Source organism: Nicotiana tomentosiformis, chromosome 3, assembly GCF_000390325.3.
Source record: "Nicotiana tomentosiformis chromosome 3, ASM39032v3, whole genome shotgun sequence".
NCBI classification, from domain to species: domain Eukaryota; kingdom Viridiplantae; phylum Streptophyta; class Magnoliopsida; order Solanales; family Solanaceae; genus Nicotiana; species Nicotiana tomentosiformis.
In genome coordinates this window covers 99,981,906-99,995,895 of record NC_090814.1, presented here as the reverse complement: position 1 = coordinate 99,995,895, position 13,990 = coordinate 99,981,906, and the positions used below count along the sequence as shown (strand labels likewise).

General features: G+C 33.3%; 1 protein-coding gene across 2 annotated transcripts; it reads left to right on the top strand.

Annotated features, from left to right (window-relative positions):
• The first annotated feature begins 4,905 nt into the window (after window positions 1–4,905).
• Window positions 4,906–7,773, top strand: LOC104084930 (transcription factor BC1). Of its 2 annotated transcripts, none has more exons than XM_033653095.1 (8): window positions 4,906–5,569; window positions 5,682–5,855; window positions 6,009–6,086; window positions 6,227–6,295; window positions 6,406–6,492; window positions 6,606–6,779; window positions 6,935–7,060; window positions 7,225–7,773. In XM_033653095.1, the coding sequence occupies exons 1-7, from the start codon at window positions 5,159–5,161 to the stop codon at window positions 7,025–7,027; spliced, it is 1,086 nt and encodes a 361-aa protein (XP_033508986.1). In that variant the 5' UTR covers window positions 4,906–5,158; the 3' UTR covers window positions 7,028–7,060; window positions 7,225–7,773. The 2 variants fall into 2 exon arrangements, with proteins under 2 accessions (XP_033508986.1, XP_009587187.1); XM_009588892.3 differs by having other exon boundaries at window positions 4,908–5,569; window positions 6,009–6,074.
• Window positions 7,774–13,990: the final 6,217 nt, after the last annotated feature.

The window sequence follows — 13,990 nt, the reverse complement described above, 5'->3', positions numbered from 1 at the left end:
TAAATAACGATGAATTTAACAATACGATACAATAAAATTAAAAGCGGAGCGAGGATTTCAAGCTTATGGGTTCAAGATTTTAATTGTTTTAAGTTACTGGGTTCTAAATAATAACTTATACATATTCAATAGATTTTTTAAAACAAATACATAGTTCGAACCAAAGCTATTGGGTTCGGCTGAACCCCCACTTAGCTCTCTAGCTCCGCCCCGGTAACAACCATCCAAACAAGCTGTTAGTTGTACAAAATATTTAGTTACTCCACTATATTCTAGATAGGGGAATTTGGGTTGTCTAATGGTTTAATTTGCATTTTGATATATAGGATCAAAATTTTCCGAAAGTACTAGTAATAGCTTAGTTATAAGTCTCAATGTTCTTCCTTCGCAATAGTACTATTGTTTCTGTATCGATGTTTTGACATATATATCAAGACAATATATGGGATAACTGAAGTACTGAAAAATGGAGTTTTCAATTATATCGCAGAAGGGGCATTGATTCAGGCATTGTGTTGAAATAATATGTATCATAGCTTTGACCATGAGTATCACATTTGAGGTTGAAAGCTCATAGCTGAGCTAGTTATCGTACTTGATCAGATCCAGGAGAGAATTCGGTGTATTAATATTTAATACTAACATTTTTGCCGCATTTCATACATGGTTGGATCCCAGTTGGCCAATCCTTGAAAATTGAATATGATCATAAGCAAAAGTTAATCAATTGCACTCGTTCGACACAATTTAGCTAAGATTTTGTTTACTTCACTCATGTGATTATAGAAGTAATGTAGAATTTAAAGTTTATAAGTTCAGAATTTTATTCCTTTTAAGTTATTGGGGTTTAAATTAACAATTTAATTTGAACCTATTGAATAAACTTCTAGAAGATATAAATACATAAATTTATGTGAAAGTTTAGGAATAAAGAATGTCCCATCAAAATTAATTAAGACAGTACTCTCAGAAATTACTAAAGGAATCTGTAACTCTTTCCTTAAAATGTTGAATCTTTATGTGAAATATTACAATGAATATTAAATAACTTGATGAGACATGTTTTTAATTTACTTACTTTTTTTTGTGTGTGTGTGTGGTTTGGGGGGTGGGGGGGGGGGGGGAGGGAGGAAAGAGCAAATACTCCCAATATAATGACAGCAATAGATCTGCGTGCGAGAGATACAACCCAAAGCCACACCGTTTCTCGTAACACATTGGTTATATACACTAATAATGTGTAATTAATTAATTAAACTTGGCACTACACCAATACACAGTAATAGCAATAGCAAAACATAGTTGTTAGGTGCGTGTTTCATGAACATATTTGATTATTCAAAGTACGTCCCTAGTAGTATCTGGTCACACTTTAAACTACTTAGTCAAGGGATAAGCACGCAAATTACAAATAGCTGGTGTAGGACAAAAGACTTTGCTCTTTCAATTTGGTTGATGCAAGTAATGGCGGAGACAGAAATTTCATCTTTATCAAGAGAGTTATACCTTGCTTGATCTCATATATACACTATAATTTTCAGACGAAGAGAATTGCGATGAATTCCCTTGAGGCCCAGCTTCGCCCCGTAAACAAGTAGAGGAAGTAAAATACAAAAACTGTTAGAAAATCAAATTACTAGGTGGCCCAGGGGCTCCAAAAGATTAACCTGAAGAGTTTTGCTTTTACCATACTATGTGTTGTGTCGTTAATAACCAGGATTCGTGTGACAGTGAAAGCCATTTTGGTCCCCAGGCTAAAATTCAAATAGGCCACATTTGAGTATCATCGATCTTGACAACAGGCATTAATTAATTTATTGTCTTCAAGGTGATTAATTATCTAGGTGTTTTTACTTGGAGTTAACTAATATCCATTTTGGTGTACAGATTTTTCCACTATCAGATTATTTTTATCTATCTATTTTATTTTTAAGATTATAAATTTCATTTTATTTCTTGATGATTACATGTAGATATTTGAATGGTGACCTGGTTATTAAATATTTCTTTACACTATGGTGTATTTGTTTTTCTTTTCACGTACTCCTAATTGAATTAAAGTAGTATAAATTGAAACTCCGCTGTCGATTTTTCAGTCAGTTTATTACTTTATATCAGATTTTCAAAAGTAGCCGTGTTCTACTTGCTTGCTTAGTTGCTTGACTATTTATTGATGGGACTAATTCATGTCTTCCAGTTATGTTCCATTTACTAAATTTAATTATACATTATTATTAATCAGTTTCTTGAGTATTTCCTTAAAAAATGCTCACCTTTTAATTTTCATCATTTAGACTTGAATTAATAACTGATAAAACATTTAGAAAACATATACCTACATAAAACGTGCCAAAGTTTGAAATTTCCCGCTGAATAAGTGATTTAAAGTTCTTCCCAAAAATTGGAGCTTTTAGCTCAAATGTCATTGACTCAAAGTTGAGAACTTAATTATAAAGATGATTTGAAATTCATCAACCACGGAGATGCTAACAGCAGAATTTTCTGGTTATAAAAAAAATTTGTAATTAGCAATTTTGTGTGCAATAGCATTAGTTTCCAGATTAATGAATCCAAATGGAGCCTTAGTAAAAGGAAAAGAAAAGTAAAATTTTGTTTCACTTTACGCAACTGTCCTTTAATCTTTTCACAAATGAAAACGATATTTTTAACCGATATGTCCTTCTTTTTTTTTGTTTCTCACACGTTGTTCAGTACCCATATTGGAACCCCGACTATATCTGGATTCGCGCCACGTAGGGCCCCATTCGGGGGGAAGCGTTTTCCAGCAAGAATTTTTCCATACCCAGGGCTCGAACCCGAAATCTCTGGTTATGTGAATAATAGCTTCATCCGCTGCACCACATCCTTTGGTGGTTTTATCCTAGATGTCATATTCAAATATTGTAACTTGTAACTTATAATCGAAAACTACTGATACTAGTACATAGTAAGGAGGACAAATTTTGTTTGTGGGGCTGGATCAAATGTGTAGTTTCACGTTTTAAGACTGAATGAGCTTCAAGAACAGGCTGGACTTAGACAAAGACAAAAGCCCAACAATGTTCAAATACCGATCAATGGTCTGAACTGTCCTATAGTTGTATTTTACATTTTGAGTGAAGATAGAAAGTCTCAAAATTCTTACTCCTATTAGGATATGAATTGCCATTAATCAAGTAGAAACGATTCAGCATAGAGAATTAATGTTTACACAGAAAGCTAAATATTTAAGGAATTGAGCTATATTTTGGTATTAATTTAATTGAATGTCGTAATATGATGATTTTGCTTGTGTTTTTAAGAAAATTTCAGAATTAAACTGTACTATAGAAAAAAGGTAAATTGCTTATAAATTTTTCATATTATTATTATTATTAATATTTACCTTCTTCTCACCACAAGTTGCAGGCTAAAACTCAGATATATAAATTTTCCTATTGCTTATAAATTTTCCTATTGCTCTTATCATCACCACAAGTTGTAGGCTAAAACTCAAATATATAGCTAGGTTTTCTGGCAAGAGTATGAAAATGTGCTTATTCACGTTGGCCCAATTCAATGTATAAATACCTGACATCAGTTTTTACTATATCAATTTTCATAAAACACTATAGTTTACAGCGTAGTAATTATAGTTTGCCTAATTATCATTCATAATTATTGTTTAATTGTTACATCACTCGCGCGAATGTATTCAACGAATACAACATGTATCAACTATAACCAAGGCGAAATGCGTATACAAAGGATACAACTTGTATCGACTGTATTCGTAACCAAGGCGAAATACAGAAAGATAAGATGCTCTTGTTGAAAAATGGACTCAAGACTTTCATAAAGCACTATAGTTTAGAACCTAGTAATTATACCATTCGTAACTACTGTTTAATTGTTACATCACTTGTATTCAAACGCTCAACGAATACAACGAGCGAATGTATTCAACGAATACAACATGTACCAACTATAACCAAGGCGAAATACAGGGGTGTATATATACAAATGATACAACCTGTATCGACTGTATTCATAACCAAGGCAAAATACAAAAATACAAAAAAATTAAGATGCTCTTGTTGAAAGATGAACTCAAGACCTCCGGTAACTAAGCGGACGCTATAACCAACTGACTTACGAGAGCTTATTGTTCTCTTATTTCAGTTCAAAATAATTAATCTCTTGTTTCATGAATTTGCTATAAAATTTAAATATAACTACGGATGATAAATTTGCTGAAAGTATTGATACAAATGGTAAATATAATGTATATGTTTGACGTGTTATATGATGTTCCCTTTTATATAAGATGTTATTAGTTAGATATATGGTTAGGTAATACACTTTCTCACCAGATTTTATCATTAATCATGGTACACTACTAGTTTTTTTTCTTCTCACACAGCCATAACTGCATTAGTGCTAGAAGCAATAGATTAAGTATAGGGCATACAGATTAGTACAATTATTATTATAGTATTAAAAGATGACGAATACAAGTACAATTAATAACAGCAATAAATAGCTAGTGAATTGTCATTTAGATAACTGGCTTGAATCATCATATCCCCAGTGTTTGCATCTCTGATTCACGGAAGGAAAACTGAGCCATAAAAAAAGAAGACTAAAAAAACAACTGACACTTGATTATAATTGTTCGCCATAAATAATTCCCATTGGCCCTTGCGGTTGCCCTTCATGTTTGAGGAAATTTTAACACAAGGTACTGTGTATATTTATAATGATTGTACTGTTCTGACATCATTATCTGCTAGCTTAAATTATTTAATATGTTAAATGAAAATTGTTTTATACAAAAAAAAAAAAGAAAAAAAAAGAGAGTTGTATATAGATATAAGCTAAGCATATTTAATAGCCCCCACCTTCCCAAAGCTTGATTAGACCAGTCAAATACAAAGCAACTGCATGGGAATGAGCTAGAAAGTATTTTTAGCTAATATTTGGATGTCCTATCTCTCTCCTTATGTTTATATAAACCTGACCCTTTGGGACTTTCTCAAACTCATTATAATATTTATTTCTCTCTTGATTACTACCTCTGGTTACCATTTCTCTCTTCCATCACTTTCTTGAATCCTTCCCTTGGGATTTCCAAAGCAAATCATTTACTAATAAAGAAGAATTTTTTTCAAAAAAAAAGATGGCTGCTTTTTCATACCAATTGCAGCACACAAACCCTTTCCTTCTTGACTCAGTTTTTTTGCCAAGTTCTCCTATTAAGATGTCTGGTTTTTTAGAGGAACAAAACAATTCTATAGTACAGAATTGTTTTACTCAATTTTACCAACCAGAATCTTTTCAGCAGCTCCCAACTGCCAATGTGATTGTTCATGAAAGTAGCTATTGCCTTGACCAAAGCACAAATGTTACACTTGGCCAAAATGAGCCTAATTCTGTGACCAACAACAGTAGCAGCAGTGTTAGCTTGGATATGGATTCTTCCTCTGTCACTGATAAAATAGAAAGTAGGAATAAGCCTAATTTTACTCCTATGGACAAGAAAAGAAAATCCAGAGAAGGGTCTTCCTCAATGAGTTCTGCTCATTCTAAGGTAATATAGTTCTTCTATATATGTCTATAAATTTTCATCTCCTTGATAAAGTTCTTGGCCTTTCTCCTGATGAATTTGAATTGGGATTAATTATATATCTGTTTTTTCTTAGAATGTAAAACAGGTTGATCATGGGAAAAAGAAGAAAAGCAATAGCCAATCAGTAGCCAAAGAGGAGAAAAAGGGAAAAGAGGAGAAGAAAGCTAATGAAGAGGCTCCAACAGGCTACATTCATGTTAGAGCAAGAAGGGGTCAAGCAACAGACAGCCATAGTCTTGCTGAAAGGGTACAATTTTCTTTTTCCCCTTTAGCCATTTTGTAATTAATAGGATTAATTCTTTTCACTAAGATAATAATTAATTACTGATGTTCTATATATATATGGTAATTATTCGTTTGGAACAGTTTTCTTACTGTTTAACTTGTGACATGATCTCAGGTGCGGAGAGAGAAAATAAGTGAAAGGATGAAGATACTGCAATCTATTGTTCCTGGTTGTGACAAGGTGAATAACAAAGTTAGTTCAGTAATTTGTCTTTTATTTGTCTTTATATGTACAGTAGAGTGACACTTTTTCAAGAAAAGTAGTCTGTATATTTTTCTTTCTTTATTTATTTAATTGTTCTGACATTTTTCATGTGACCTGAATGAGATCAGGTAACTGGGAAGGCCCTCATGTTGGATGAGATAATCAATTATGTCCAATCTTTGCAAAACCAAGTTGAGGTAAAAATAATAAGTAATTAATAATATCCTTTATTTGACCTTGTATGATTAATTCACTGTCTCATTCAATTACCTAAAATATTAATATTATTGTGTTTCCCATGTTTCAGTTTCTCTCCATGAAACTTGCTTCTTTGAATCCAATGTACTATGATTTTGGCATGGACTTAGATGCACTCATGGTCAGACCTGACCAGGTAGAAACTTTTTAGTTCAGTTTATGGATTTTCTTTAAATATTTAGTTGTTTTATTACTACTACTTTTCAGTATTAATTAATCAGACTCTTTTTTTGTTTAATCTCTTTTCAGAGTTTGAGTGGATTGGGAACACCACTGCCAAATATGCAGCAAGCTAGCCCTACTAACATTACATCGCAGGCAGCTGAAGTTATTCCTAACATTAATAATAGTGGCTATCCTTTCTTGGATAATTCAGCTTCACTCATGTTTCAACAAGCACATTTTCCTAATTCCATTTCTCAGGTATTGCATATTCATTGAATATGGTAACTCTTTAAATAATCACCAACTAGACAAAAACCTAAAAGACATACTATGATGGATCCTACTGTTGAATACAATTGAGAAATAGTATGCCTGATGTATATTTAACATGGACAAGTACATATCTTTTTCAGGGTAATGGACAGCTCTTATGGGGTGCAGATGACCAAAGACAAAAATTTATTAATCAGTCAGGACTCAGCAACAACTTTTGTTCTTTCCATTAATGTAACACCAAGCCCTGCCCTACACTACATCTGGTGAGCTATCCATCATTATCTTAGTATGTAATTCAAGTGACAAAATCATTGTAGTATTTTAATTTATAGTTAAGCTTATAGATAGATCAATAGAGGATAATATAATATAATGCATGTATACAATTAATTAGGAGCTGACAATTTAATTTTTTAAAATTTTGCAGCATTTTGGAAAGGAGGTTTTATCCAGCAAAAGAAGTGGGGCTAAAAAAGAAGTTCAAACCTGACTATAGTCCTAGTATATAACCCCCTGTGCATGCATATGGAGGATGCTAAATCACCCTATCAAGGCTCGGATTCTTCTTAAATATTCACTAGACTAGATTGAAATGATAGGCCTTTTGGATGGATGTTATGATTCAAGAAATCAGTGGAAGCCAAAAGAGTCAACTGGCGGAATAAGAAAGCAGAGATCTTTTTGGAGATCCTTTTGATTGTTCCTGTCCAATATTTTGACTTATAATTCCTGAATCTATTGAAGCACAAGTTCCTAGAGCCATGTGATGGTGGTGGGTGGGTGTTAAACCCTAGCTTAGCTAAAAGAAGGGGAAAAAATGTAATTCGTTTTTTTTGCATCTTCTTCTAGTAATTGATATTATTATTGTTGTTTCTTTGTTATTACTGTTAATTTTTACGGTTTTAGTAGGGTTTGATGTTATTTTATGAATGCCACATGATTGGTTTGCATAAAAGATGGAGGATTGTTGCTTTCATATCTATGTTTGTACGATGGAATCTTTCAGAGAGGAAAAAAAAAAAGAATCGGTAACAACCCTAGGCTAGCTCTAGCTAGCTAAGTTAACGGATCTACTGTCTTCATCTTCTCTTTTTGGGAATAGACTTGGTCAAACTCCAGTGTTCCTAATGCTTGCAGACGCACTTGCAAAATTAATTACGACGGTTCATGTTAACTTGCGGCCCCAACCTTACAAAGGTAAATATGTGTGATATATTAAGCCATCATATATGAAAAACACATAACACATGAGTTTATGTTATATATACACTTTAATTCGATGTATATAACTTAAACTGCATTCATTGATTTTGTGTAAAAGTTGAGTGCAGAAAATTTTATCACATTACAAGCTTAAAAAGAGGAAATTGTTCTAACTATATTTTAGAGAAGTCAAATAGAATTTCTTTAATTACATTATTTTCTAATGATATTGCTAAATAAAAATAACGATATATACAGGGGCGTATACAAAAAATATTTGTAAGAGGTGTCGTATTTAAATAAATAATAATAATAAATAAATAAATAAATAAATATATATATATTATCTAATGCCATTGGTTTAATTGAATATTATTGAAGAGAGAAGCGTATGTTCAATTCTCTTTAGTCTCAAATTTTTAACAAAAATGCTCGCTCAAAAATGTTCAAAAAATAGAATGTCTAGGTCCAGCCTTGAACCTACGGCCTTTACAAGTTCAAATATGAGCTTGACCAGTGGATCAAGAAGTATTCTTTACTAAGAATGAGCGGAATCATTATTATATATTGCTTCATTTCTACAGATATTAGTATAAACATTTAATATTTTTTCCGGCGAAGCGAAACGGTGTCGCTTCTACCTTGTGCATCCGCCCGTGGATATATATATATATATAATATATATATATATATATATATATATATATATTATTTGCAGCTTAAGACTATGTAAAGTATACTTAAAAAATTTAAAAATCAATATTTTATCAAAATTAGATGTGTGACCCTTGCGTACTCCAAAGTCCAAACACGGCCATTGTTTTTGTGATAAAAGGAGTAATACTTCCGTTTCATCAAAGATTTTGGTCATATGTTTATGAGATCCCATGGCAAGGGATTAATTAGCTATATCCAGGGTGGCAAACGGGCGGGTCGGATTAGATATGGGCGGGTTGAAAATGGGTAATGCAAAAACGAATAAATTATCTGATCCGACCCATATTTAATAAGGTTAACCGGCGGGTAATATAGATATACATATTATTCATGGCATCTTGAATATGATCACTTTTGGGAGAATTCCTTAACTCCCAAACTTGAGAAACCCCCAATTTGAAATTTTACAAATGTAAAAGTTAAATTCATTGATTATTCATTTTTTAAGTGGATAATATGGTTCTAATCCATATTTGATACGTTTGTAAACAGTTCATTATCCAATCCATTTTGTAATGAATAATATGGGTGGATAACCGTTTTCTTTTAACCATTGTGCCACCACTAGCTATCTCTAATATAACTTGGAGGTAAGGTCTTCTTAATTAAACGTGCGTCTCTCTAGATATGATCTTAATTGCAAGGTTAACTAGGTTTTTCCAGAAGTTTTATGTTGTGTCTCGCACAACTGACATTAGTTGTATGAAAACCTTTTTTATTTCACAAATTTGTGGGCTCATATCTTATACTTTTTGGTCTACGAAATTCTGGCTCCACAAACTTGTGAGACAAAAAAGATACCTCACACAACTAGTTTCAGCACGAAATAAAAAGTTCCAGATTTTTCTTACCTGATAAGATATATTCGTCCTTTTTTTTTTCTTTTTTCTTTTTCCGAGACAATGAAATAATATTGACAAGACTGCATCCCACCTTGATCTGGAGGATAAAGGCACAACCCTCTGATGACGCTAGTCTCCTCTTTGGAACTTAACCTTATGTACTGCATGTCCATATATAAGAGTCAAGATTCCACAGACACCTAGCTAGGAGTTACTTTTTAGCTTTACTTAAATTTCTCTGAATAGAGGAACCAACATCAGATACTTAATTCATATAATTATGAAATGATTATTCTATCATTAATTAGTTCAGATCTTTTAAATCCTATTTGTAATTGTATTGGAAAAATCTAGTTTTAGCACGTGAATAGTTTACATGGCGACACGATACTACTAAGAATAAGTGTCATTCCTGGTTATGAATAAGCAGCGGGAGTTTGCCCTAATGAGAAATATCTTAGATCCAATAACTCATTTCTGGGAAAATGAAAGCGGTGCCCCGGTGAGGCATTACGAGACGGGGATCCATTAATGAAGCTATAATTCGAAGTCTTACTTGGTCTTTAACCGTCTCCGAAATATTTTGGATTGACTCATATTCACAACGCCTGATATTATTCCACAACCGACGAGTATCTCGAAGGTTGCTAACCACTTAGAGCAACGTGCAAGAGTGTAAATAAGCATATGAACGTTAGGCTTAGATTATAAATACCTTCAGTTTCCTCACTTATAATTCATTACGATTCTACACAACTTAATCATTTCTATAAGCTATTATATTCCATTCTTGTCAAGTTGGGTTATCGACCTTTATTTGGCAACATTGTGGCTCATAGTAAATCTCAATAAGATTATTTTTTCTTTTGCTTTGTATATACCTATAATAAAGAAGGGAGGATTGCCTTACCTCCATAGATTACAACACTAGGCAAAAACACAGACATGTGATCAAATTATCAACCTCTGTGAAGGTACAATGTATATCTAACTAACAAAAAAGTTCGCTTTGTCGTACCTAGTTCTAACACTAGGAACTTGAAATTTGTCCAAAAGAAAGGGTCCTTTTGCTCCCCTGGGCATTTGATTAAAGGAGAGGTAGATATTATCCTCCATAGCATTAGTTGCATACTTTGCTAAATATCCGTCACTTGGTTAGCTTCCCTATAGCAATGAGTAGGAGTGATATTGGCACGATTTATATACTGTGAGATCTCCTTCATAGTTCTTTGCAATTTGTAGTGTCGAGTATGGTTGTTCTTCAGCATGTTTGTCACTAAAAGAGAGTCAAGTTCGATTGTAAAATCAGTGACCCCATTTTGTATGCACCATTTAATCCCGAACAGTACTGCCTGAGCTTCAGCTTCATTGTGGCTATCACATTTAGCTGGGATAGCATAGCCATTCAAAAGTCACCTTGATCATCTCTCAGAGTGCCACCGAGACCAGCTTTACCATTACCTTGGATATAACTACCATCAGTAGTTAACTTGAGTGTTCCCTAAGGAGGCTTCAATTAAGTGACAATGATGACCTCTTGAACAAGCTGTAATTTTATCATATCATCATAGAATTTGAACCAGGGCAATATTAGTTTGCATTTAGGGAAAACTCTTTGTAGAGCTGCTTGAATATTCCAAACTATCCGTTGCTTCATCTTGTAATAGTTGAATCTTTTTTGATCCCCTTATCTGCAAGAACATCTAGCCTTCCAAATTTTCCAACAAATGATGGTTGGAGTAATTTGAAGATTCTGTTTGTGGACTTCATTGTTGTATTTTTATTTTCACCAGTGATTGAACCATCCTCTGACAAGCATTTGCACATGTTTTATCCCCATCGGGTCACCAATGACTTAATTCCAAATCTCTTTAGCTGTATCATTTTCCATAAAGACATGTTGTAGAGACTCATTGACATGGTTAAGAACATTTAGAAACAATATGCTCTTAAGAATGATTTCATCTAATGGAAGTTTAGATAACCATAATCTCCAAGCAAAGAAGGATATTTTAAAAGGAATGTTAGAGTGGCATACCTTGTGCAGTAATTGATCTTTGTTTCTGTTGTTTCTGAGCAAATTGTAAGTAATTTTATTTGAGTACTTACCATTCTCTGTGAGGTCCCAAATAGGTTGATTAGAAATATTTTGGTCTCCAATGTTAATCTTCATGATATGTTTTATAGTCTCTTCAGAGAAGATGCTTCCAAGTTTATTCTTGTTTCACTTTCCATTTTGAATATACTCTTTAACCTGCACCTTGAGATTAATATTGATATCATCATGTAAAGTTGCCAGAGGGCCCTTTCCTGTCCAGTTATCCCACCAAATGCTCGAGTTTTCAGAGTTTATAAGCCAGAAGATATGAGGTTCTGTTTTGTCTCTGATTTTTCTCAGCTTTTGCCATTCATGTGAGTCCTTATCAGATTTTTTTTTACTTACCAAATGAGACCTCACACAATATTTATGCTTCATATAATCAGCCCACAAAAAAGGAATTATTCTAATTCTCCACCATCTTTTAGCAGCTAACATATTATCAAAAGTTTCCATTCTCTTAATACCTATACCTCCCTAATCTAAAGGATAGTATAGTTTCTTCCAAGATCTCCAATGAAAATTATTTTTCTTACGAAAGAGACCCGAGAAGAAATTAATAAAATATTTTTCAATGAGATTAAAAGTACCTTAGGGGGGAGGGGGGCGACATAGCAGAAAGAGTATAGATAGGCAATGATTGCAGAATATGCTTTATTAAGATAATGGTTTTTTCCATGCCAACCATTCAATTTCTTAATAATTTTGTTTACCAAACAATCAAAATAAGCAATCTTCTTCCTACCAATATAAATTGGACAACCTAAGTAATTAAAAGGAAAATTCTTATCCATGAATTCCGTGATATTTCTAATTCTGTTAATTCTATTGGCACAAGTATTAGGAGCAGTTAAAAAGAAACTCTTATCAATATTGACTTTTTGCTCAGAAATATCTTCATACTTCCTAATGACATCCATAATGAGATCAATTGAATTATTGTTACCACTGGTGAATGTCACACCTCCTTTTTCCCGCGGGGACAGGGGATAAGAGAGTTTTTCTAATTAAAGTGACAATGTTCGAAATGAGATTATTTATTAAATCAGAGTCACCACTTGGGATAATTTATGGTGTCCCAAGTCACCGGTTTATTTTAAATCCCAAATCGAGGAAATTTGACTCTATTTATGGTCCGCGAACACAGAAGACCGGGTAAGAAATTCTGTTAACCCGGGAGAAGGTGTGAGGCACTCCCGAGTTCCGTGGTTTTAGCACGGTCGCTCAACTATCAATAATCGGTCTAATTATCTGATTTAATACATGTTTAAAGCCTATTGTACATTTTTACTTTTTAACCGCTTTTAATTATTTATGGAATTATTTCTGGAACAAGTCACGATGTCGTACACTTGTCATTTTGGTACACATCGCAAACCGCACCACATGAAATGCACCCGCGATTTACAGCATGTTAAATTTTATTATTATTTAAAGTTATGGTCGAGTCGCGTGAAACGCGCACTCGAATTGGGGATTACGTATCATGACTATGCCATGGGAACCATACCCATAGTCACGATGCTCTATTATTAATCGCGCCTAAAGCAAGCTATGATGTTCAAAATTGCTTAATTTTCTAATGCTTGAGATCATGTGGCAAGTCCAGAATTATGGAAGATGGGTTACAAGACTTCTTAAATATTACCACAGAATCAATCAAATTGCGAAATTGTGACAGATTCATTGCAATAAAAATAAGAAATCATAATTCAACATACTTTGGATTTCCATTCGAACTAGAAAGCCTGACCTTCATTTTCAACATTACTAAGATAACTACAAAACAGACACTTACGACCATGTGTTCAACAGAGAAGCAAAGTAAGCAGGTCTGGTGGTTGGATCACAATTTAACTTTTGAGAAATTTCGTGTATAGCCGGAAACGAATTAATGGCCACTTTGGACATTGCAGTGATGGCCATTTTGAGTAGCAGTCAATTTTAACCTTCATTTTTCGGCCAATCGATCAACTCAAATGCCAAGACTTACAATAACAGACATACATACTGATTTCAGATCCTAACAAAACTCAACAATAGAATCATATTCATATTATAACTACTAACTTTCATATACCAAACGTTTACAGGTTCTGCCACGAAGGGGAATCTAGTCTTAGTTCGAAGAGCGATCCAAACAACAGCAATTGAAAGTAACCATGTCTCAAATCTGAAAACATATATGATGTTATATTGAAAGGTGATATTCAATCAGTACTATGAACATTACATGAAGATTTAGGTACCAACTTCATAACTGGATTTGCTAATAAATAAGAAAGCGTGATACTAAAAAAAAATTTCACAAGAAAGAGAACTAGATAACTCCA